At 45.3% G+C, this 27,128-nt stretch overlaps 1 protein-coding gene across 6 annotated transcripts in view; it reads right to left on the bottom strand.

The window, feature by feature from the left end:
- LOC102938021 (ras-related protein Rab-10) overlaps positions 1-26,885 on the bottom strand; it is a 53,512-nt gene extending 26,627 nt beyond the window's left edge. For 4 of the 6 annotated variants that reach the window (XR_006288562.1, XR_006288561.1, XR_006288563.1 and 1 more), the window contains exons 1-3: positions 26,382-26,885; positions 12,995-13,055; positions 11,362-11,500 (exon numbers count right to left, since the gene is read on the bottom strand). Coding sequence is in view for 2 of the 6 variants with exons in the window: in XM_043539676.1 (XP_043395611.1) it covers positions 11,362-11,500; positions 12,995-13,055; positions 26,382-26,538 (357 nt within the window). In the remaining 4 variants the exon portion in view is untranslated. The remainder of the gene's footprint in view (positions 1-11,361; positions 11,501-12,994; positions 13,056-26,381) is intronic. The other 2 variants (XM_043539676.1, XM_007058803.4) reach the window with 2 other exon arrangements.
- Between the last annotated feature and the right edge of the window lie 243 nt (positions 26,886-27,128).

The following is a 27,128-nucleotide window of genomic DNA, read 5'->3' as shown; positions in this document are numbered from 1 at the left end:
TGTTTGCTATATTGGAAAGAGCCACAAACCTGTGTAGAGGAAGTTAGGTGCTTGCTGTTACTGAATCAACATGTGTCCTTATGAATTCTAAGTTTTGCAGAGGGATCAAGGTGGATTTTTGGATGTTCAGTTGCAGGGCCAATTCGAAAAAGAGGTCTATGGCCTCAGAAGTTTCCCGAGACATCAGTTCCAAGGAGTGGCCTTTCAGCAACCAGTCGTCCAGGTAGGGGAATACTGAGCCCTGGTCTACACTAGGATTTTAGGTCTAATTTAGCAGCGTTAAATCAATGTAAACCTGCACCCACCCACACGATGAAGCCCTTTTTTCCCGACTTAAAGGGCTCTTAAAATCTATTTCCTTACTCCACCCCTGACAAGTGGATTAGCGCTTAAATCGGCCTTGCCGGGTCGAATTTGGGGTAGTGTGGACACTATTCGACGGTATTGGCCTCCGGGAGCTATCCCAGAGTGCTCCTTTGTGACCACTCTGGACAGCACTCTCAACTCAGATGCACTGGCCAGGTAGACAGGAAAAGAACCGCGAACTTTTGAATCTCATTTCCTGTTTGGCCAGCGTGGCAAGCTGCAGGTGACCATGCAGAGCTCATCAGCAGAGGTGACCAGGATGGAGTCCCAGAATCGCAAAAGAGCTCCAGCATGGACCGAACGGGAGGTACGGGATCTGATCGCTGTATGGGAGAGGAATCTGTGCTATCAGAACTCCGTTCCAGTTTTCGAAATGCCAAAACTTTTGTCAAAATCTCCCAGGGCATGAAGGACAGAGGCCATAACAGGGACCCGAAGCAGTGCCGCGTGAAACTTAAGGAGCTGAGGCAAGCATACCAGAAAACCAGAGAGGCGAATGGCCGCTCCGGGTCAGAGCCCAAACATGCCGCTTCTATGATGAGCTGCATCCCATTTTACGGGGTTCAGCCACCACTACCCCAGCCGTGTTGTTTGACTCCTTCAATGGAGATGGAGGCAACACGGAAGCAGGTTTTGGGGACGAAGAAGATGATGACGACGACGAGGTTGTAGATAGCTCACAGCAAGCAAGCGGAGAAACCGGTTTTCCCGACAGCCAGGAACTGTTTCTCACCCTGGACCTGGAGCCAGTACCCCCACCCCGAACCCACCGAAGGCTGCCTCCTGGACCCGGCAGGCGGAGAAGGGACCTCCGGTGAGTGTACCTTTTAAAATACTATACATGGTTTAAAAGCAAGCATGTGAAAGGATTTATTTGCCCTGGCATTCGCGGCTCTCCTGGATGTACTCCCAAAGCCTTTGCAAAAGGTTTCTGGGGAGGGCAACCTTATTGCGTCCTCCATGGTAGGACACTTTACCACTCCAGGCCAGTAACACTTACTTGGGAATCATTGTACAACAAAGCATTGCAGTGTATGTTTGCTGGCGTTCAAACAACATCCGTTCTTTATCTCTCTGTTATTATCCTCAGGAGAGTGAGATATCATTCATGGTCACCTGGTTGAAATAGGGTGCTTTTCTTCAGGGGACACTCAGAGGTGCCCGTTCCTGCTGGGCTGTTTGCCTGTGGCTGAACAGAAATGTTCCCCGCTGTTAGCCACGGGGAGGGGGCAGGGTTGAGGGGGTAGCCACGCGGTGGAGGAGGCAAAATGCAACCTTGTAACGAAAGCACATGTGCTATGTATGTAATGTTAACAGCAAGGTTTACCCTGAAAGAGTGTAGCCACTGTTTTATAAAATGTGTCTTTTTAAATACCGCTGTCCCTTTTTTTTCCTCCACCAGCTGCATGTGTTTCAATGATCACAGGATCTTCTCCTTCCCAGAGGCTAGTGAAGATTAGAAAGAAAAAAAAAACGCACTCGTGATGAAATGTTCTCTGAGCTCATGCTGTCCTCCCACACTGACAGAGCACAGACGAATGCGTGGAGGCAAATAATGTCAGAGTGCAGGAAAGCACAAAATGACCGGGAGGAGAGGTGGCGGGCTGAAGAGAGTAAGTGGCGGGCTGAAGACAGGGCTGAAGCTCAAATGTGGCAGCAGCGTGATGAGAGGAGGCAGGATTCAATGCTGAGGCTGCTGGAGGATCAAACCAATATGCTCCAGTGTATGGCTGAGCTGCAGCAAAGGCAGCTGGAGCACAGACTGCTGCTACAGCCCCTGTGTAACCAACCGCCCTCCTCCCCAAGTTCCATAGCCTCCAAACCCAGACGCCCAAGAACGCGGTGGGGGGACCTCCGGCCAACCAGCCACTCCACCACAGAGGATTGCCCAAAAAACAGAAGGCTGGCATTCCATAAATTTTAAAGTTGTAAACTTTTAAAGTGCTGTGTGGCATTTTCCTTCCCGCCTCCACCACCCCTCCCAGGCTACCTTGGTAGTCATCCCCCTATTTGTGTGATGAATGAATAAAGAATGCATGAATGTGAAGCAACAATGACTTTATTGCCTCTGCAAGCGGTAATCGAAGGGAGAAGGGGAGGGTGGTTGGCTTACAGGGAAGTAGAGTGAACCAAGGGGCGGGGGGTTTCATCAAGGAGAAACAAACAGAACTTTCACACCATAGCCTGTCCAGTCATGAAACTGGTTTTCAAAGCTTCTCTGATGCGTACCGCGCCCTCCTGTGCTCTTCTAATCGCCCTGGTGTCTGGCTGCGTGTAACCAGCAGCCAGGCGATTTGCCTCAACCTCCCACCCCGCCATAAACGTCTCCCCCTTACTCTCACAGATATTGTGGAGCGCACAGCAAGCAGTAATAACAGTGGGAATATTGGTTTCGCTGAGGTCTAAGCGAGTCAGTAAACTGCGCCAGCGCGCCTTTAAACGTCCAAATGCACATTCTACCACCCTTCTGCACTTGCTCTGCCTGTAGCTGAACAGCTCCTGACTACTGTCCAGGCTGCCTGTGTACGGCTTCATGAGCCATGGCATTAAGGGGTAGGCTGGGTCCCCAAGGATACATATAGGCATTTCAACATCCCCAACAGTTATTTTCTGGTCTGGGAATAAAGTCCCTTCTTGCAGCTTTTGAAACAGACCAGAGTTCCTGAAGATGCGAGCGTCATGTACCTTTCCCGGCCATCCCACGTTGATGTTGGTGAAACGTCCCTTGTGATCCACCAGAGCTTGCAGCACTATTGAAAAGTACCCCTTGCGGTTTATGTACTCGCCGGCTTGGTGCTCCGGTGCCAAGATAGGGATATGGGTTCTGTCTACGGCCCCACCACATTTAGGGAATCCCATTGCAGCAAAGCCATCCACTATGACCTGCACATTTCCCAGGGTCACTACCCTTGATATCAGCAGATCTTTGATTGCGTGGGCTACTTGCATCACACCAGCCCCCACAGTAGATTTGCCCACTCCAAATTGATTCCCAACTGACCGGTAGCTGTCTGGCGTTGCAAGCTTTCACAGGGCTATCACCACTCGCTTCTCAACTGTGAGGGCTGCTCTCATCTTGGTATTCATGCGCTTCAGGGCAGGGGAAAGCAAGTCACAAAGTTCCATGAAAGTGCCCTTACTCATGCGAAAGTTTCGCAGCCACTGGGAATTGTCCCAGACCTGCAACTCTATGCGGTCCCACCAGTCTGTGCTTGTTTCCCGAGCCCAGAATCGGCGTTCCACCGCATGAACCTGCCCCCTTAGCACCATGATGCATGCATTAGCAGGGCCCATGCTTTCAGAGAAATCTGTGTCCATGTCCTGATCGCTCACGTGACCGCACTGACGTCGCCTCCTCGCCCGGTATCGCTCTGCCAGGTTCTGGTGCTGCATATACTGCTGGATAATGCGTGTGGTGTTTAATGTGCTCCTAATTGCCAAAGTGAGCTGAGCGGCCTCCATGCTTGCCTTGGTATAGCGTCCGCACAGAAAAAAGGGGCGGAACGATTGTCTGCCGTTGCTCTGATGGAGGGAGGGGTGACTGACGACATGGCTTACAGGGCTGGCATACAGGGAATTAAAATCAACGAAGGGGGTGGCTTTACATCAAGGAGTATTTCAGGCAGGACTTCACGGAGGGTTCCAATAAGAAATGGTGCACCTAAGTAATTGTTCTTATTGGAACAAGCAGGTTGGTCTGGCCTCTGATTGATACATGGCTAGATTTACCTCGCTGCACCTTCTCTGTGAGTGACTGCAGTGTGACCTAGAGGAATGAGTCCCCTAGACGGGGGAGGGGGGAAGCAAATGAGTACAAAACAAATCTGGTCTATTTCTTTTTTTGATCCACTCCATCTGTCTTTTACATCTTTGGCTGGCAGCAGACGGTGCAGAAGGACTGCAAGCCATCCACATCTCATGGCTGCTCGGCAGAAGATGGTGCAGTAGGACTGCTAGCCATCCTCATCTCTTGCCTGCCTGGCAGAAGATGGTACAGTAGGACTGCTAGCAATCCGTACCACCTGCCTGCTCACCATAAGATGGTTCAATAGGACTGACTGCAGGACTAAAGAGAATGACCTGGTCAAGTCACTTCTAATATAGTCCCTGCACCCATGTCTGCCCAGGCGCTCCTGGCCAACGTGGCCAGGAGCACCTCGGACATGACGATGACGGCTACCAGTCCTACTGCACCGTCTGCTGCCACAAGGCAAGGGGTTGCTGCTACTGTGTAGCAATGCAGTACCACGTCTGCCAGCACCCAGGAGACATACGGTGACGGTTACCTGAGCGGGCTCCATGCTTGCCATGGTATGGCGTCTGCACAGGTAACTCAAGAAAAAAGGCGCGAAACGATTGTCTGCCCTTGCTTTCACGGAGGGAGGGAGGGAACGGGGGCCTGATGATATGTACCCAGAACCACCCGCGACAATGTTTTAGCCCCATCAGGCATTGGGATCTCAACCCAGAATTCCAATGGGCAGCAGAGACTGCAAGAACTGTGGGATAGCTACCCACAGTGCAACACTCCGGAAGTCGACGCTTGCCTCGGTACTGTGGAAGCACTCCGCCGAGTTAATGCACTTAATGCACTTATAGCATTTTCTGTGGGGACACACACACTCGAATATATAAAAATGATTTCTAAAAAACCGACTTCTATAAATTCAACCTAATTTCATAGTGTAGACATACCCTAAGATACCTTTCCTGCAGAGCTGTGCAGCTATTACTGATGTGACCTTCAAAAAGACCATTAGGGCAGATGACAGGCCAAAGGGGAGCACCTGGTATTGAAAATGGTCCTGGCCAACCATGAAACGTAGGAATTGTTTGTGGGATGGGTGGATAGCGATGTGGAATTATGCATCTTAAAGGTCGAGGGCTGAGAACCAATCCCCTTGTTATAGTGATGGAATAATCGCTGCAAATGTCACCATTTTGAATTTCTGTGCCTTCACACAGGTGTGGAGTAGTCTCAGGTCTAGGGTGGGTCTCTAATCTCCACTCTTTATTGGTACCAGGAAGTATCCTGAATAAAATCCCTTTCGTCTGTGCTGCATGGGGACTGATTCTATAGCTCCCAAATGTAAGAGTGTCTATTTCTTGACAAAGCATGCTCTTGTGAGAGGGGAACCCTGAAGACGGATGGGGAAGGGGGTGTTCATTGGTGGAACTGAAGAAAGGTGGATGGTGTAGTCTGTGGAGATGATCTCTAAAACCCATTTGTCTGTAGTGATAGACTCCCAGGCTCACCTGAAGTGGTGAACGTGGTCGCCGAAGAGAGGAAGGCTAGTGAATGGGTGCAGCTGAAGAGGACGAGGATGGCAATTCAGGCCCTCAACCAACCTGTCAAAATTGCTGCTTAGAAGTGGATGGGTGTGAGCCAGGAGGCTGAGAAGAGGACTGTTTCCTTCTCTGAGATCTCTGCCTCTTTTGGTGTGGTTCATAGGATCTCTGGGAAGTAAGAAATTGGACATGGCGGGATCTTTGGGCTCTCTGAGACTTGCTGAGTTTTCTCTTCTAGGTGGGCATATAAATACCAAGAGAAAGCAAGGTAGCTCTAGAGGCCTTCAATGTTCAAAGAGATTCATCTGTGCTATCTGCGAACAACTTAGACCCATCAAAACAAAAGTCCTCTACTGTACTGTGGACCTCTTTCGGGAATTTAGAGAATTGGAGCCTGGAAACTCTTCTAATTACCACCAATGTAGCGATCGAACGGGATGTAGTAGCAGCAGTATCAAGGGTGGCTTTTGGGCTGTCCTGGCAAATAGCTGACCCTCTACAATAATTGCCTAGAATGGTTCCATGTTCTGTCGGCAAAAGGTTTGTGAAAGACTTCAGCTTGATATAATTCATCTGGTTGTACTTTGCCATCAATGTCTGATAATTGGCAATTCTAAATTGTAGGGAGGCTGAGGAATAAGACTTCCTCCCCAGTAGATCCAGACACTTGTGGTCTCTGTCATGAGGCATGGTTTTAGCATGGTGCTGCCTACAATGTTCATTCACTATGTCAACTACCAAGAAGTTAGGTGAGGGATGGGAAAATAAAAATTCTGAGTCCTTTGCGAGGGCGTAATGCTTCTTATGCACTCTTTTGCATGTAGACAGAATAGATGTTGCATTGTGCTGGATGACCTTCACTGGGTCCAGCAGAGCTTCATTAACAGGCAGGGCTATGGGGGCTGATGACAGTGAGTGGAGGATGCTGAACAGCTTAAGATAAGGCTCTGTCACCTCCTTGAGGGGAATCTGTAGGGAGTCTGCGACTCTGTAGACCAGGTCCTGGAGATGTTTAAAATCATCCCCCAGGGATAGAGGAGGAGGCATGACTGCTTCATCCTGAGGGGAAGAGCAGATACTAGTCATAGGAGACATCCCTTCAACAACTCTAGCCTCCTGTAGGTGATGAAGGTTGCTCCTTTCTATGGTGGGTGGTACTTGACACTCTGGAAAACTTGGTGACAAGTTGCCCAGGGGTTCCAACATGGCCAGGGAGGAGGTGAATAAGGCATAGGAGGCTTCACCCAAGGGTGTTCATATGAGTGAGGCGTTGGTAGTAATCATGGGCTGCAAACAGTTGCAGCTTCAATGGAGGCTTCTGGGAAGGGACCTCCGTAGGAGTGAGGAGGAGAACTTGAACTGACACGTAAGAGACCGAGGCGAGGTCTTCATCAAAATCCTCTTCCTCAAGTTCACTCAGAAATGGTGGAGTGCCTGGTACTGGGCGAAGTTCAGATGATCTGGATGTTCTCGGTACCGACAGCATCTCGGAGCTGAGTAGTGGAGAATCGGGTGTCTCAAATACAGCCAGATCCAGGGGAAACTGGAACTCCTGTGGTACCATGAGGGTTATCAATACGTAGGCTCTGGGCATTCGGAGGGGAGCACAGTCACTGACAGTACCAGAGTCTTGTGCAGTCCAAGGGAAGCACGGTCAGTGCCCGAGTGGGCTTTTTTGGTACAGAGGTAGAGCTCTTCTTGCCACCCCAGTCTGATAACAGTACCGATGATCTCTCCAGGCCCATGGCTTTGCCACCTTGAGGTCTAGTTGTACCCTTGCACCTGAGAAACCAGCAGCCTCAGAAGTACCTGATTGAAGAGCTAGTGAAGCTCAAGATACCAGTGACCTCAATGTATTAGTGGTAGGTTCTCAATCTGGCAAGCCACGGGCACGTTCTTTCAAGGACAACTGCCATAGCTCCATCTCAGGCTGAGGCAGTTGAGAAGGAACTGATGGCGGTTTGCCCACACAATGCTATATAACGACAGCCTGGGGCACAAGACTGACTAACATGCATGTGCGGGCTGAATGGACACTGCTATGAGAAATCTCCAATCAAAGGTGCAGGGGGGCACTAGAGTGGAGCACCTGTAGGGACACTACTTGAAGAACATTTCATTTAGATTTTGAACTTTTTTATTTTTTAAAACCTTTTAAAACTTTTCTTTAATCTAAATTTACTAAAATTTCAAAATCAAAGTTGTTTTGACTCTAAGAAGTGAAACTTTCTGTTAAAAAAAAGTCTCAACAATTTCAAAACTTTTTTTTATCCAAACGTAATTCAAGTCAAGAGATTCACTGAAACCATCCCTGGTTTGAGACCAGTTTCAGTTTCAACAAACCGTCATTTTTTGGCAAGAAAAAGGTTTGTTTAAAAATCCCCAACCAACTCTACCCACAATTTCCTTAGGAGCCAACTCATCAGTTCCACAGTCCTTACAATATAACCACAAGGGAGAGCAGCTCAGTAACACAAATCAGGGTGGTTTAGGAGACAAGACTATGCACCAAAGTAAGCATGAGACTTCGTGAAAAGGATTAGTATGTTCTATAAACCCAGCCCTGACATATATTCCTTCTGTGAACCTAATTAATTCATCTACTGCTCAATTTTCAAAAGTTTTAGGCACCTAATTTGCACCCACAACCAGTTAAACACACACCTAGTCATTTCTGCATGAGAATACCAATTTTCATATGCAGTCGCACATGCAAATTAAGCATGCAAATGTGCACACATTTTGCACATGCTTTTGTGTGACTAGCCTTTTGAAAGACAGGCCTTCATTCTGTCTGTTTTAATTTTTCCCATTTTACAGAAAGATTACATCACAGAGGTGCTGGGACAACTAGGCTACGTTTACAATAGAAGCTAGTGGTGTGACTGCCCTGCTCGTGTACACATACTCACGCTACTTCTCATTGAGCTAGCACAGGTATAGACAGCAGAGTGGCCATGATGCCATCAGTAGCGGAGGCATGGCTGAGCTATGCCGAATACAAACTCACCTGAAACTAGGGGCACGTGCTTGGCTTAGGCTGAGCCGTGCCTCTACTGCTGGTGCCTGTGTGACCACAGCTAGGCTGCTATTTACACTCAGGCTCGCTCTATGAGAACTAGCAGGAGTATGTGTGCATGAGCAGGGGAATCATACCCCTAGCTCACAGGGTAGACGTAGCCTTAATTACTGTTTATAAAAGAGCTGTACACATGCTAAAACTAACTAATGCACACAACCTTTTAGTGGAGCAGGGTTGAATTGCTCCATTACTTCCAGGTTATTTCAAGAACTATTCCTTGACATTTTTTTAAAACGGTATGCAAAGACCCTAGCATGAGCTCCCTCTCATCTGCAGCAGGATGCTGGTGGTGACACAAACACCTCCTTTTCTTATATAAAATGAGTCAGTTAAGCCTGGATGTTCCAAAGAATCACCTCACCCTCCAAAATCTCAGGCCACTGTAATTAAACAATGGAATAATTAAATAGTAATCAGGCCAGAAAAAGAGTGAGAATCACTTAATAGGCCAGTGGTTAGGACACTCACCTGAGAGGCGGCAGATCCCTCTTCAAATCCCTCCTCCCCATCAGAGTGTGAAAGTACTCAAACCAGAGGACTCGCACATTCCAGGTGAGTACCCTCACCATTTGGAAAAATGCTATGAGAAGGGTCCTTCTTTTCCTCTCAGCAGCCACTCTGTGTGGAGTTAGGCAGGTGCCTAATTCATTCTTGCAAGAATGAGTTAGCACCTAAGCCACCTGGCTCCAGAAGAGGGGGTTCCTGGTTGTGGATTGCATAGAGAGATAGGCACCTCCCTGCAGCACAGAGTCTGGGCAAGTCAACACTACAGTGATACATCAGCACACTGATGCAGCTGCACCACTATAGTGCGTCTGGTGAAGACACGCTATGCCAAGGGGAGAGCGCTCTCCCGTCGATATAATTACTCCACCTCAGCAAGAAGCGGGGCAGGCCAAGGGATATGCTAGCCACCCTTCCTGCAGCCCCCATTGGCCTGGAGAGGTGAACCGCGGCCAGTGGGAGCCGTGATCGGCCGAACCTGCAGACGCGGCAGGTAAACAAACCGGCCTGGCCCACCAGGGGCTTTTCCTGAACAAGCAGCGGCCCTAGTTTGAGAACCACTGCTCAACAGTTCTGATGTAGCCCCATCTGTATTGAACATGTAGTGACTTTCTAAAATAAATTTTTGGTAGGCTTCCTTGAGAATCTCTCTCTACAGCTTTGCATGTACTATAGAGTATTAAGTTACCTTTAGATCTGAATATTAGAATAGTCTAAATATTAAAGTTCTTGTATGTCTTGAACTCACTTGAACAGTAATAATAAATTCTATACTAAAGAAGATACATACTTAGTACACTGTTAGTATAATTGGAGTACAAACACAATATCACTTATAATGTGATATATTAATATACTGATTGGTTAGTTTTGATTGAGGCCAAGTTACTGAATATGGTAATTTACATGGATTGTGATTTTTAATATTTGTAAAAAGGGCATAGAACAATACATAGGTGCTTTTAAAATCTGTATTATGTGAATATAAATAAAATAAAATAAATAAAATTGTAAGGTGGATGTTTTAATTGTCTCAACACTCCGATTTGACTGGCTAACATGTAACACAGGAGCTCTCTAACAATTCATTTGATAATTACATGTATAATGCAATTACTTTTTACTGAAATCTGCACTTTGGTTTTGCCTGCACACTCCAGCACATTTTTAACTTACAGTAGCAACAACCTCCTTGGCACTAAGCATTTACTGGGGATTAATGACTTGTTTGGGCTACTGCCCTGGCACAGGAGGGAACTCTTCTTCCAGTCAGTAATTAATTCTCACAAAAATGCCCTGTGTTTTAACAGTTATTGCTTAAAAATACATATTTTACAATGAATGGCCCAATATATTTTACCCGACACTCCATAAATTGACAGCATACTAGAGTTGGATTAAGTGTTTATTATTCCTGTTTTTCAATTATGAGACTCACTAATTGGCTGTTTCTAGGCTGATTTGCAACAACAATCACCCTGTTCACGTTCCTAGAAAATATTTTAAATGGAATATTTTTGTTTTTCACTGTCAATCTAATGTAAGGAGCTAGAACTTTATGAAGAAAGATTGAACGAGATAAATATGAATAGTTTGAATAAGCATCCAAAGGGAACATAATATACACCAAAAAACGCATAATCAAGAAAAATGGAGAGGAACTGTTTAGTCTGATACCTGGGATGAGGTAACTAGGACTAACTAGGAACAATGGGGTGATCTTCCTGATACAAAGCTAATTAGATCATGGAGACTTCCCTTTGGTGATGGAAGCCCCATAACTTGAAATATTTAAAACCAGACTTGGGGGGGCAGAGAAGGAGGGGGTGTTTGCAGGGGAAGGGGAAGAAAATTGGAGAAAACAATTTGTCATTGATAAACAGATGGTCTGGATGTCCTACTGGATGTCCTACTTGGTTTTTTCATCTCTAAGTACTATGAATCTATTACAACAATGGTATACTGCAAGCAAGGCCAGAATGGAATAAACTCAGGCAAGAAGTATTTAACCTGAGTTGTAATAACAATTTTCGTGTATTTATTAAAACATATTAAGTTCAGTAACTCGGGAAATAAAGATGTTAGTTACTTTAATATCAACTGTAGTTAGGTATTCTTACCTCGCGTATATCTTTCATCCAGCTTGTTATACCTTGAAAACTGTCTGAGTTTGTGATGTCATAAACCAGAACAAAGCCATGTGCTCCACGAAAATAACTAGTACTAATTGTATGGAATTGTTCCTGACCAGCAGTATCCCTGAAATACACCAGAAAGGAATCACTTGGCACTGCATACATTGAAAGAGTATGGATGTGTTTTTTCAGTGCAACTTAAACAATACAGCCCCAATTTTGAGCTGTTTTTTGAGAGAGGAGGGGGAAAAAGTGGTATAATACATGCCACTCTGCAGGGAAAGAGCTGGCAAACTATTTTGAGCATTTATGTTAATATTGCTGACTATTCTAGAGCCTATACTTAAATAATTGAAAGAAAGACAAAAAATAGGTTTTGTCTACATTAAAATTTTAAATCACAGTGTAATTAAACGTATGTAACCGCATTTGTACAACCCTTGATATAGAATGTTTGCATTGAAATAAACTAAGACTTCAACTACAGAAGCGTACTTTGGGGTAAGCTGCAGAAAGGTAGCATTTCAGCATCAGTGTGGCTAGATTAGGATAGCGACACCAAGAGCTAAAACCCCATCGGTGAGGTTTTCTCTCCTGCCCTTGCCCCTTTGCGCTGGGTAAAGTGGTGTAAAGCTGCTCTAAAATGATTGGATCAGGCTGGGGGACAATTTCCCCAGCACAGGCACTTTAGAAGCACATGTAATGTACTTTTCTGTGCACCCTTTTGTAAGACCTGGCGAAGGGAGAATGTTGGGGGTAGGCTGGGGTGGGAGGTTTAAGATGGTGCTGGGGCCATGATACGCAGTGCTGCAGAGATTCCAGGCAGCACTATGGCCCATATAGCATCCTGGGGAGGCAGCTGTAATTTAGACAGGCCTCCAGAGCTGTCTAGATTATGATAGAGATTACAGGGCAGCCCAGGATCAAGTGAATGCATAAGTAGCTCAAAAGCCACCATAGCCCCTCCTCCTATTGGGCTGCGAGTTCTGTGTTCGCAATTCAGATAAGCAGCGAAGAATCTTACCCTAAATGTAGACAAGGACTAAAAAAACCTCCCCAGAATGCATCCAAACCCTCTAGCCATTGGTGATCTAGTGGCTGGCAACTCAAAAACAGGGAAATATAAACAGAACTCAGTACAAATAACTGGGCTCCACCACAGCCGCAGCCCCAAAACTCCCCCTTTAATGTAAAAATAAGATTATGATGCCCAAAGAGTCACCTTGCTAGTCTTCATCCAAAATTCTAAACCTGGCCCTATGAACACATGTTTGTAGGATAATGAAATATTTAAATCCAAATCTCCTGACTTTTTCTTTTAAATTTAACATTTTAATAAAGTTGCTTATATTTAGTATGGAAAGCTTCCAAATATGCAATATAGGTTTACATTTTATCCATATTCTACAATAACTTAATGTTAAATGTTTCTAAGATAACTGTTTTTTAAAAAACATGTACTATAGTAGTTCTAAACATGGCCTCCTCACCCTAATGAAAGTTTTAATATGATCACTACACTGTAGGAAGACAAATCATCAAAGCTGGACAAGATTTTGTACAGTGTACAGTTCTATAATTTAGTTGGCTTTCATTTGTGGGACAAATTATAACTTACCATATTTGAAGTTTCACTGTTGTATCATTAAATGTTATTGTTTTTACTTTAAAATCAATGCCTAAAAGAAACAAGAAAATCTGTTACATGTCTTGAAACAACATTTATTTCGTATGGAGACTGTTTGTAAATAAGAGTTATTTTAGGGATGTAGAGAAATGGAAGCACACCAATCAACCAAAAATCATAACAAACCACTAATTGTATATACACAAAACAGAGGTAGGGAAAAAAGAGCTATAAAATTTCTTCTTGATATACATCAGTAATTATACTGAAATTAACTATCAAACTGTTCAAAGTTCTATACTCAGTCACTCGTGCATGGTCAACTCGGAAAGTATAGCTACAAACCAGCATTAGCTGGCAAGTGACATGACAGCTGTTTGATGGCCCATGCACAAAACTGTCACAGTATTGGCAATTTCTGCTAAGGGAATCAGTCCCATAATAATAGTGCTGCAGTGCTGCATGGAGGTTTAGTGACAAATGCTTACATGGCATTTGATCGCCCTATGCCATTCTTTAGCCTTTACTGCAACATTACTGAAAAGAAGTGTCCAGGATTACATCAACAGGACTAGAAATGAATTAAATGAATTAATTAGGTACAAAGATAAGTGGACATGCATTCAAGTAAAGACCATACCTCTATACTACCCTTCCATCTAAACGTCTATGCCTCAAAATCCAAAATGTTTTGGTACTGAAACATATTTTGGACCTAGTCATATCGCAGTATAGTAATGCCTCTGCAGCCATTATACTCTTTTCTTTAAGGATGTTTTTCTTTATAACTTATCCAGTTTTTCATTACCTAAAGTATCACAATAGCACCCAAAATAGGTGCCAGACAGATGTACGGGAGAATGCATTTTTTGCCTTGAGGAGTTTACAATCCAATAAAAATGAAACTCCAAACATCACACTGGAGTCTGCTATCTACTGAAGCATGAAGGTCCAAAATAAAAAGATTGTATAATTCCCTGCAGTTACACAACTTTTTCAATGACTTTAGCAGTGAAATTTTAAAGAAAGCATTTCAAATGACAGGTTTCAGAGTAGCAGCCGTGTTCGGTCTCAAAATGTAATATCCACTGAGAAACCTCTTCATTCTGTTCATTCATTTCAAGTCAACTAGGAGAATACCTTAATGGACAAAAGGGTATGTATTTCAGGCACATGAGCTCAGCTGAATTAGCTTAATAAAACTGAGAAGCCCTGTTAAAATGCAGGTTAACATGTCTCAAGTTGTGTTAGGTGGCCACGTTGTAGCCTAGGCTTCTCACTAAGTTAAAACATACCTAGCTAACATGACTTCAAATGTGTCAGCCTACATCTCAATGGGGCTTTTCAACTGTGTTTACACTAATTTGACTGGGCTAACACAACTGAAAAAGTACACCCTTTTTGCATGTCAAGAAAAGTCCACATTGTGTTGAAGTGTAATAAAGAGATGTTATAATGGACATCAGTGAAGTTGGGAACCAGAGTGCAATTCTGTTTTTGGTGCTACCATAATACAGATAAATAAATACCTTACACCATAAAAGGATAACCTTATGAAGAGAGATTATACTACATTTCAAACCCTAGAGCAGCAGTCTCCAAACTTTTTTGATCGCGCACCCCTATCAGTAACATTTTTTTGAGCACGCACCCCCAATATATGTATATTTATTTATGTATAAATTATATACATGTACTACTGTACTAATATATTGTGTAAATTATAAAACATACATAAAAATAGAAATTAAAAAACGATGAGATAAAGATGAAATAAACAATATTTAAAAAAATTTTTTTATTTATTAACGGTACAAAAAACCTTTCTGCTCTCACTAAAAAAAATTAATAATATTTTTAGAGAGAGCAATGAGATTGAATATGCTTTATTATTTTTGAAAATCTTGGTTTAACACTTTGCGATACAGCAGGCGCTCATGGTGGGGTGCGGGGTCTGGGAGGGAGTTAGGGTGCGGGAGGGCACTCAGGGTGGGGGTGCAGGAGGAGGCTCAGGGCCGGGGCAGGCAGAAGGTGCAGAGCACTTACCTGGGGCAGCTCCTGTTGGGCCGGGGTGTGCAGGTGGCTCTGCGCAGCACCACCCCCATGGCCATGATTCTGGGAGCTGCCCCCCCTCCCCCCGGCAGGCAGGGCCACCCGGAACGCAGGGGCTTTAGGGGCTTCAGGGCCCTGGGCTAAGGGGGCCCCGGGGCCCTGGCCTGCAGCTCTAAAGCCCCTTTCGGAATGTGGCCCTGCGAGCACAGGCCGGAGGACTCAGGAGGAGCAGGGGCAGCCGTGCAGCCAGCGGCCAGAGAGAAGCGGTGCTCTCCCCTTCAAAGCACCGCTTCTCTCCAGCCAGCTTTGAACGGGAAAGTGCTGCTTCTTTCAGGCCGCTGGCTGCGCGGGTGCCCCTGCTCCTCCATGGGCCAGAGGACTCAGGCCCCCCCCCGCCTTTTTTCCCCTCCAGCGGTGCTCCTCCTGCCGCGCCGCCCTTTTGCTCCGGCAGCACTCCTCCTGCTGTGCTCCCCAATCGATCGTCGTGCGCGCACCCCACTTTGGAGACCACTGCCCTAGAGGACACCTTCAACTGCAAGTTATCTTACTTAATGCTCATGAGTCAAGCCTCAGGCTATCAGAATCTACAGTACTCAAAAGTCTATGCCTGCTATATTCATGAACTGTTGTACCACAGCTCCTTTTTTTTTCAGAAGTAAAATCAGCAGCATCTTTAGACTGTCTTGGAAGAATAGCCTTAATAGTCTGTCTTCTATAGTCTTCAATCTGTAAATTTCTTCTTATCCCTTAGCTGTGGGCTAATAGCCATAATTCTAGAAATCTCTCTTAACTTTGATGATTCCAAAATAGAACAAAACTGTCCTTTGTAATTTTCCTAAAATAACTCTCCTCTGATAGAAAAGGAACATGAAAAAAGTCACATTTGTGGTTTCTGTGCTGGTGAAATCTGTGTTTTAGACAGAGGGGCAGAGCTTAGATTCAGCACACAAACAGTGGACTGGCGTACCTGCACCTCCTTCATGCTGCTTTATGTTCTCTATAATCTAAGAGCTTCTTTATGAGAACATTTAGTACGTGGCAAGCCTGGGTCTGAATCTGCCCTGGACTAGCCTGCCATGCACTAACTGTCCATGTGGATCTTGCTGCTACGCATTAACAGTTCCTTAGTGTGTGCGACTGCTAGTGTACTAAATGTTCATGTAGACAAGCTTTAAGCTTTCATTTAAAAACAAAAACAAGCCTCTAGCTGTTATGGTTGCTAAGGTAACTTCAAAAATCTGACCCTAGTGTAAATGATGCAGTGACATCTACCTACATTTGCAGAACCTGAATCCATAGCTCTGAGAAATGTGATCTGTACCATTCATCTCAATGGGTACTAACACAGATATCAATGATAATACTTTACGTCAATGCGGTTAACTCACTGCTCACTAAACCATAAAAGAAAGGAGAGAGAAGATCGCATTGTTAAGATAGGTTTCAGAGTAACAGCCATGTTAGTCTGTATTCGCAAAAAGAAAAGGAGTACTTGTGGCACCTTAGAGACTAACCAATTTATTTGAGCATAAGCTTTCGTGAGCTACAGCTCACTTCATCGGATCCGATCTTATTATTGTTAAGATATACACTAGCTACTGTGAGTGACAGCTCAGTTTGACACCACATGCAAGTGGGACTGAGAGACACCACCACTTCCCCTCCCCTCCCAAATCAAGAAGCCAAGCTAAAGAAACACTGCAGAGCCCGGTGGGACATGACGTTGCTCAAGGGGGAGCCAATATCAAGAAGCTCAGCAGGATGCAAGAGCTTCATTGAGGGGAAGCCGAGCCCAGCAGAGCCCATGGGAGTAATCAGACTCCACTCCACAGTTATATTTGAACATCTGCACACTCTATTGTGATCAGTATGTCATGTATGTGAAGCTTATTTTATGGGCAGAGCATGGAGGAGTACCATCACATTTTCCCACCAATCTGGTCCCCTGCAGAAGTGGTTTATAAGAGAATGCTAGTCACACCCCCGACAATGGAAAGACTGCTGAATTTCAGTTATTGCCTGACAAACACAAAGACATGTTTTTTCAAAAGCCCTTCCTTTCAGATTAATGTTTGATGATTCTGTTATCAATTTACTGTGCAGCAAGAGAATAGAAAAATAACCTAGTCTATCAAAGGGCTGATGATATATCAGTAAGGAACTTTCATTTTGTAGGTCAGAAAGATTAACAATGTTAGGAAGCTTTTGTTTTTTTTCTTATGGTTCTAACCAGATAAAATATTTGACAGCATAAAGATAAAAGTACCACTATTCTTCTGCTTCTGTGCTTTACAGACAATCTAAATGTTCCAATGCAAGTTCTCGGAAAAATCAACAATTTGATGTTAGAATCATCATTTTGATTCCTACTTGAACCTCGCTGCCTAACTCTATCAAAGGCAAACTTTCACAAAAGTGCAATAAAATGGCAAAATACCAGAAAATCTCCCTTCTTTTAACTTCTAAATGCATCTTATAGCAGACTGCAGGATAAGGCTTCAGATGCAAGATTCTACCTAGTACTAAAAGTTGGTGTGGGTGGTGGCTATTTAGGTGGAGAAGTTTAAATTATCATGTGGGTCATGCCCTTCAGCTGATGAAAATTCTCACTAAAACTTTAATGGAAGGGAAAAAAGAAATAATACAATTGGCAGCTGTAGTAAATTTTATGTGAAACTTTCCTGAAGAAATTAGTAAAGGTGGCTGGAAATATAATTTTACCCAAACATGCTTATATGCTCCAATCAGGCTTATATGCTCTAATCAGGCAATCTACAAAATTGAAGAAAATTGCATTTCAAAGAACCACTTATAGAATTTAGTTTGTTTCTTTAGCTTTCTACAGCAGATGTTACAGCACTTGACAGGGACATGATATGTGGTGGAGGTTTGGAACGTCACTTTCAAAACGTTGAGTTGGGAATACTTTAAAAAAATTATAACCCAGCAAGGCAATTCCAGCCCTACAGTAAAACAGTTCCTATTTGAAATACATTTTAATAATAAATTGACAAGAGATTTTACATATAAAAAAGGAACTAGAGACTGCTGAATCAGACCAAAATGTAATCTAAATTAAAATAAGGCATATTGACTTCTTAAGTCAACTTAAATGTATTGACCTAAAAAGGTCAATGAACGTTAGCGAAAAACAGAAGTCAATATGTACTGAATGCATGAATTGTTCATGTCTTTATATGAAGTTTCAAGCAAACTTAGCAAATTGAAAAGACAAGAAAGAAAAATGAAAAATATAGTGCCAAAGATAGCTCACATATTTCAGATGGTTTTAGGCCAATGTATTATATAATATGATCAACATAACAAAACTAACATTGATCACCAGCCCAGAGATAAAAGTTATTTGAAAACAGGAGCTTGTATTTTCTTCTTTGGATTCTTCATATAAAACCTGGAATGTGATAAAACCCAGTATTTATGATTCATTCTCTCTTTATATTTAAATAATAAAGATGCCTATTCAAGGTTCCAGGAGAACTAACATAATTAAGTATACAATAAATACAACTCAATTAAAACTCATCAGCTTTAAAATAATCAGTTCCACAGAAACTCAGCCAGCCAACCACCCACACACACACCCTTCAGCATCTAGGAAGCATACTCTCAGCCCTTTCCAAAACCTCTCTCTATCAGGTGCCTTTTACAGCATGCCCAGAAAGTCACCAAATTCAGGCTATTTCAGGTCAAGAGAGGAAGCAAGTTCCAGAGAATCTTCACAGAGAATGCCCCGCAACTATCCTGCTCTCTTATAAAGAGGGGGATCCAGCCTGAACACCTCTACTGACCACAGCTGTGGCAGTATGGCATGCGGAGAGAGGCAATCCCTCAGGTAGACAGGTCCAAGGCTATTAAGGGCTTCATAGGCCATAGCTAAAGACCAACGGGCAACCAGTGCCCCACTCAATAAGCGATCAGATACATTCTGTACAATCTTTAGTCTTCAAATGGTTTTAAATTTAAGGTGTAGTCTCATGCATCACATTGCAATATGCTAGTCCTCACGTAACAAATGCACAGGTAACAGTGGCAACTCTGCATCTGAAAGAAAAGGTCGTAACTTCCTAGCCAAAAAGCTGACTGGGTCACTGCTGTAATATGAAAAGGAGGATTTGTGGCACCTTAGAGACTAACAAATTTATTTGAGCATAAGCTTTCGTGAGCTGCAGCTCACTTCATCAGATGCATTTGGATGGATGTAATATGATTATCAAACAGCAGCTGGGAGTCTAAAGTCACCCCTAAATTGCAACACTAGTAACTAAAGGCAGATTATTCCTTCAGTCAAAGGGGGTGATATTACCTCTTCCATCTCTTCCAGAGGCTTTTCCCAACCCACCATCGGTCTTATCTGGGTGAGGTTCACCTAGCCTGGTCTCATCCGTGCCCTCATCTCAACTAGACATTGGCTGAGGCATTGAACTGCACTGTCCAGATCAGACTAGCCAGACCTACAGTTAATCTAACAGCATACTGATGACACTGCACCCCATCCCTCCTTACTAACCCTCCTAAATGACCCATATATGAACAGGAGGGATGACAGAATAGCATCCTGCGAGACCTCACATTTGAGAGCTGAGAGGAGAAGCAACAGCCCACAACTATCCACTAAGACCTCCCTGAAAGAAAAGAGCAAAGCCACTGAAGAGCAGCCCTATCCACTCCTGTCAGATTATGCAGATGAGTCACCAACATACCATGATCAATGGTATCGAAGGCAGCTGATAGATCTAATACCACCAGCATGGACACCCCATCATCATCTACTGCCAGGAGGAGATCACTGACTCTGTGACAAAGTCAGGTCTATATACCCAGATTGACATGGGTCATGGAGGTTAGTGGCACCTAGATAATGTGAGAGTTGTTCCACTACAAGCTTCTCCACAGTCTTATCCAAGAAGTGAAGATTTGTTACTGCTCAGTATTTAGCAAGAGTGTCAGCATCAAGAAACATCTTTTTGAACAAAGGTTGCATTATTGCTTCCTTCAAAGCAATAGACTCTCTAAGAGAGGTGTTGATGATCTCCACAAGCAAGGGACTCAGTAAGAGAGCTTTGTACAGGGTAAAACGGATTTATTCAGGGTTTGGACCCCTGTCAAGGACAGGAACACTTCTGTAAGCTGCTTTCAGTTAAGCCTACAGCTGTTAGGGGACATGGTTCAGGCCTGGGTCTGGGTTTGGAGCAGGCTAGTGGGTCTGGCTCAAACCAGGCAGGGCACTGAAGTCCTAAGCTGACTGGGCAGGAAAGCTTGGCACATCAGGTGGCAGCTCCCAGGGGGTTTCTGTGTCACAATGATATAAACCAATTTGCAAACCTAGAGAAAAAGAAACCCCTGTCTGAAAGGAGATTTCAGTTTTAGATTTCTGTAATTTACGTGCAACAAAACAAGGACAAAAAACGTTACAGACACACACACACTCTTGAATGTGTCCCTTTGAACAGAAATTCAAAATACAATTTTCTGCTCCTTCCCTACCCCCAAAAAGTGGAACTTGTATTTTGAATTTCTGTTCAAAGGGACGCATTCAACTGTCTGCTACTTCCCTTCCCCAAAAAAGTGGAACTTGAATGCATCCCTTTGAACAGAAATTCGAAGTACAATTGTCTGTTCCTTCCCTTCTGTTCTTTCCCTTCCCCAAGTAAGTGGAAGCTTCACCTTTTTAGAACCAAGATCTCCACAAATATTTTCCCACACAGAAGCACATGGCACCGTCGAGAAGACAATAGCTAGAATAACAACTTATTTCATACCTATAATAAATAAGTACTGTGCAGAAGCTTCATGTTCACTTGTACACAAGATTTTTTTTTGTTCATAGGCTTTCCCTATGGCTTTCTATCCTGTGCCATTGTTTAAATAAAAAGTTATTCTTTATAGTGTGCTATTTTTAATATGATGCATCTGCCTTATGATCCGTCCAAGTTTAATTATAAAACTGCTTATAATTCACCCAAACTGTATAACTGAAGAGGAGGAATGTTAGGGGGCTTATTCCTTCACCCGCTTACTTCCCTAGTCCTTCTCGCATGAACAGAGAGCAACAATACGCAAAGTCCAAAGGTGCAAACAATTCGATGTTTATTGGGGTGAACTTCCAGCAAGCATGAGTCCAGTTTCCTTCCTTAGTGTCCCCCTTCCCAGTTCTGACACCACAGAACCTTGCCTCTGTCCCTGTTCCGCCCCCCCTTAGCAAAACATGATTCCAATTTCCCCACCCCCATTCCCTGTTCCTATTCCCCCTGCTTACTTCCTGATTGACTGCAGACTATATAGTAAAACTTGAGTTCTGCTTAGCTATACCTTAACCAATCATTTTACTGAAATTTAACTAACCAATCCTAACATATTGTAACATGCATTTAACCAATTATATCCCACCACTTTAATTAGTTTACACCCAGCAAACTTAATTATACAGCAGACAGAAACAATCACAGAACCAGACAGTGATTATACAGACAAACAATAGGGAAATGGGGACTACAATAATAGAACAACACAGAAATGAGGATTTCACATCCCAGCTATTGATAAGGGAGTCCTTACTGAACAGAAAACTATCAAAAACCCTTTTACACCCTCTAGGCTCTTCCCTTTCTCTGGAGGTGATAGATCAGATCACCTTTCTAACAGCCCCAGATTGCCTTCTGTCAATGTGACTAGTCTGGAATGTGAGGATGTGACCGTTCGCTTCCCACCTTATGGCTGCCTCTGCTGCTTAGCCAAAGGCCTTAGCCTAAGAACAGGGCCTCAGACTGTCACAGTAAGAGAAGGCCCTTACACCAGCAGACAGTGATTTTGATTCTTTCTTCTGTACCTCTATAACTAGCGAAGTGATAAGAATACACCTAAATTCTTAGCGTATAGTCCTTTACAGACAGGCCTGAATATCTATATCCTAAGTGAGCTGCAGCTCACGAAAGCTTATGCTCAAATAAATTTGTTAGTCTCTAAGGTGCCACAAGTTCTCCTTTTCTTCTAACAGGGAAGAGCAACCATCCTTGAGCGTTTAAGTGCTGCATAAAATGCTTTCAATGAAAATTTACCGTGAAAGCATGTTTTCATTTTCTAAAATATATAATTTTAGAAAGTTTCAACAAGTAGAGTCTATTAACAACAGCTACAAGACACTTTTTTTTGGAGTCTCACCAGGCTTACTTGCAGCAACATGGAATGCCTAGTTGCCGTGACAAAAAAAGCGACCCTCAACAGCTCCCCTCCCATCTTTTTTCTTCTGTGACTACTATCTTTATCTCTGAATAAAGGTAAGCTGATGACACACAATCCCATCAAAAACTCAAATTCCTAGGGGACTAAATATCTGAGAGTCCCGGTACGGGCCTTTTACTTCACTTCCAGTTGAAATTCCAGACGGATAGGTAATGATTAATAGCCATTCATGGCCTTCAGATGAGTGTGCAATGGGCTGCAACAAAGGAAAGCTCTCAGTCAAGACTGTACCAGACATATGTCCACATCAAAATTACTACTCCTGTTGGTAGACTCAGTAAAGAAACAGAAGACTAGATGGACTAAGTCTGAACTCCTCTATCATCCCTGGAAACTGTCCCTCCATGATACAGTTGAGGCCAAATTGGGAAGCTGCTGCAGAAATTTAAACTGTTGCTTCCTGCATTGCACTTTTTTGGACAGGAGGCTTCCACTGCCAATACTGTTAGTCTGGCACTTATCACCAGTGCAGCCCACTGATTTTAAAAATCTAGGGTCAATGTATACCACAAAATTGACCTGCCTGGGATTTTGAAACCAGATGCAAATAATCATTATTCAGATTTGGATAATTTGCTTAAAGCATGGATGGGACATAAAACTTTCTTAAAAGTTTTTGAAAACCACATAAGACTTGACTTTTGAAAATACACTCTTAATATGATCAGTTTTGTGATACACAGTAGCTTTTGATTCTTGAGTGAACAGAGGTAGAGTACCAGAAATTCCATTTGTTTGAGAAAAAAGTCTGAGGGGCATGAGTGCACTTCCAATATTAGGTATCATCATGAAAGCAGACATTCACTTTCACAGGTATCCCACAGGAATGATGTACCTTCCATCATTATTACAGGTTTCAAAGGTCAATTTCGCTATCCAACACTTCCCTTTCTGATAGGCTCTGCTATCCTTATTCGTATAGATTTCAATGGAATGACTTGCAGAGTAGGATACTACTCAACTTAAGTAAGGGAGTTAGAAACTGGGCCAAATTCACCCAACTCTCATAGGGCCAGATTCTGACATCCTCACTTACATTAAGTATTCATATTTAAATCAATATCAATGGAGGAGAAAGGTACTCGTCAACATTTCTAATGATAAGGGTAATAACTGTATGAGGCTTTCAATAAGAACACCGGTCAGGGATGGTCTAGGGCAGCATTTCTCAAACTGGGGTCCACAGACCGAGAATACCCCAGGGGGTCTGCCAGCCCTGCTGATCAACTTCTCCCTCTCCCTCCCAGTGCCTCCTGCATGCCGGGGAACAGCTGTTCAGCAGCATGCAGGAGGCGCTGGAAGGTAGGGTGAGGAGCGGGGACAGGGTGAGCTCGGGGGAGGAATCATGTTTGGGGCTGCCAGCCCCACTGATCAACTCCTCTCTCTCCCTCCCAGTGCCTCCTGCATGCTGGAGAACAGCTGTTCACGGTCATGCAGGAAGCCCTGGGAGTGATGGGGAGGAGCAGGGACAGGACACTCAGGGAGGGGGCAGAATCATGTCCTGGGCCTCCAGCCTCGCTGATCAACTCCTCCCCCTCCCTCCTCCATGCTGGGGAACAGCTGTTCAGGGACATGCAGGAGGCACTGGGAGGGAGAGAGAGGAACGGGGACGGAGCGTGCTCGGGGGGGGGGGGGGGGGGGGGCGGAAAGAGGCAAGGAAGAAGAGGTGCAGAGGTGGAGCAGGGTCGGAAAGAGGTGGGGGTGGGGCCTTAGAGGAAGAGATGGAGTGGTGGCGGGTCATAGGGCTGAGCTGGGGGGCTTGGAGGTCCCTGAAAGTTTTAAAATGAAAAGGGGATCCTGAAAAGGGGATCCAAGTTGCTAAAGTTTGAGAACTGCTGGTCTGGGGCATATGCAGAGCTGCTGGAACATGCAGGTTTCTCTGCACACTTTTTCTATAAGTTTCCACTAAACAGCACATGAAATAAGGCAATTACAAACGCAGCCATCCACACCTATGGAAGAAGAAGAGATTCTCTTGGAGACACTATGCCTGACAAATCATTACCTACAAGGTCAGTAAAATAAATGGAAAGGATTTTAACTTTGTACCTATCATTAAAGGTGAAGGAACTAGGCATTTTATTTTAGATTGTAACTTCTTTGGAGCAGGGAGTATCATTTTCTATGTGTGTGTACAGTACCTAGCGCAATGGGGCCTTGACTTAGACTGAATTTCCCCTGTAGCGTAGCCAAGGCCTAAGCTACATAATTTGAGTTACGTGAATAGCTTAGATCTACTTATGTCTCTCCTATCGACTCCCCCTACTCTTCTCGATCTGGTGTAATACATGAGTTGACGGGAGAGTGATCTGCAGTTGATTTAGCGGGTGTTCACTAGATCTGCTAAATCGACCGCTGATGCATTGATCATCACTCATGGATCCCCTGGTAAGTGTAAACAAGCCCTTATTTAAATTCTCTAGGCACTAATGCAATAACATTTTAAAAATAAATAAATAACAATAATTTTAAGGCCAACAGGAGGATGTCACAGATATCATATTAATTAATGCCAACACATGACAGCTGGTATGAGGAAGATTTGGAGTGGAAAGACAGGACCATGCATTTCCCCCTATTTAGGTCCTCACCATCAGTGTTTAAATGTCTAATTTAGTGAAGACTGCAAATGAATAAAAGTCGGTCTTGAAGATACAAATAAATATTTGTGCAGTGTGAAAGTGAGTGTGAGACAGTCTGCCAAGGTGTGAATGTGTGTGTGTGTCAGGGTGTGAATGTGCGGGTGTCAGCCTGTCAGGGTGTGAATAAGTGTGTCAGGGTGTGAATTCAGGTGTGTGCCAGCCTGTGGGGGGGGGGGTGACTGCAGGGGGTGTAGGGCAGTGTATAGATGTGTGTGTCGGGGTGTGAATGCAGGGGGTGTAGGACAGCGTATAGATGTGTGTGTCGGGGTGTGAATGCAGGGGGTGTAGGACAGCGTATAGATGTGTGTGTCGGGGTGTGAATGCAGGGGGTGTAGGGCAGTGTATAGATGTGTGTCGGGGTGTGCATGCAGGGGGTGTAGGGCAGTGTATAGATGTGTGTCGGGGTGTGCATGCAGGGGGTGTAGGGCAGTGTATAGATGTGTGTGTCGGGGTGTGAATGCAGGGGGCGTAGGGCAGTGTATAGATGTGTGTGTCGGGGTGTGACTGCAGGGGATGTAGAGCACTGAATAGATGTGTGTGTCGGGGTGTGACTGCAGGGGGTGTAGGGCAGTGTATAGATGTGTGTCGGGGTGTGAATGCAGGGGGCGTAGGGCAGTGTATAGATGTGTGTGTCGGGGTGTGACTGCAGGGGGTGTAGGGCAGTGTATAGATGTGTGTGTCGGGGTGTGACTGCAGGGGGTGTAGAGCACTGAATAGATGTGTGTGTTGGGGTGTGACTGCAGGGGGTGTAGGGCAGTGTATAGATGTGTGTGTCGGGGTGTGACTGCAGGGGATGTAGAGCACTGAATAGATGTGTGTGTCGGGGTGTGACTGCAGGGGGTGTAGGGCAGTGTATAGATGTGTGTCGGGGTGTGCATGCAGGGGTGTAGGGCAGTGTATAGATGTGTGTCGGGGTGTGAATGCAGGGGGTGTAGGGCAGTGCATAGATGTGTGTGTCGGGGTGTGCATGCAGGGGGTGTAGGGCAGTGTATAGATGTGTGTCAGGGTGTGAATGCAGGAGTGTAGGGCAGTGTATAGATGTGTGTCGGGGTGTGCATGCAGGGGCATAGGGCACTGTATAGATGTGTGTGTCGGGGTGTGAATGCAGGGGGCGTAGGGCAGTGTATAGATGTGTGTCGGGGTGTGAATGCAGGGGGCGTAGGGCAGTGTATAGATGTGTGCGTCGGGGTGTGAATGCAGGGGGTCTAGGGCAGTGTATAGATGTGTGTCGGGGTGTGACCGCAGGGGGTGTAGGGCACTGTATAGATGTGTGTGTCGGGGTGTGACTGCAGGGGGTGTAGGGCAGTGTATAGATGTGTGTCGGGGTGTGAATGCAGGAGTGTAGGGCAGTCGGTGAGGGTGTGAATGCGGGGGGGTATCAGTGTGGGCTACCGGGACCCAGGCGCTGGCTCCGTGTCACTCACCGACGGTGGCGATGTAGGAGGCGGCGGGGGGCGGCCCGGCCGGGCTGGGCTCCGTGTACCTCCTCACGATGGAGGTTTTCCCCACGCAGGACTCCCCGGCCATCACTATTTTCACCAGCAGCGGCTTTCCCGCGGAGCGGTGCCCCGGCCCAGCCATGTCGCGTCCCGGGGGCACGTCATGTGGTCCCGGAAAGGGGCGAGCGGCGGCAACACCCGACCGGGGCCCCGAGGCACCGCGGGGGGCCGGGGGCGGGCCCTTCCGAGCTTCACGGACAGGCAGGAGGGACCCGCCTTCGCCGCTTGCGGCCCCAGCTGCTGCGGGACTCTCCGGCCTTGCAAAACAGCCGCCCGCCCTGCCCCGCGCCGGCCGCTTCCCGCCGCCCGGCTGCGTGTGTGAGCCTCTCGGGGTGGCGGGGCTGTGTCTGTCCGTCTGTCCCCGCTTCTCGGGGTGGGGCTCTGTCTGTCCGTGCCAGCGCCTGGGCGTGGTCGGGCTGTGAAAAGATTGTGTGAGTTTTCGGGGGCGGGGCTCTGTGTGAGCTTCTGGGAGTGGGGCTGTGTCTGTCTGTCTGCTTCTGGGGGTAGGGCTCTGTCTGCGTGAGCTTCTGGGAGTGGCGGGGCTCTGCCTGCCTGTGAGCGAGCTCCAGCTCTGTCTGTCTGAGCGCTCCGAGGGCAGTGTCAGGGCTCTGTCTGTGCCTGCTTCCTCCATTAGCCCCTATCTGACTTTTCTTCCCCTTGGCAAATCCTGGC

The sequence above is a fragment of the Chelonia mydas genome, chromosome 2 (genome assembly GCF_015237465.2).
Source record: "Chelonia mydas isolate rCheMyd1 chromosome 2, rCheMyd1.pri.v2, whole genome shotgun sequence".
Lineage (NCBI taxonomy): Eukaryota > Metazoa > Chordata > Testudines > Cheloniidae > Chelonia > Chelonia mydas.
Note: the sequence above shows the minus strand (reverse complement) of the source record. Positions and strands in the feature narration are given on the sequence as shown.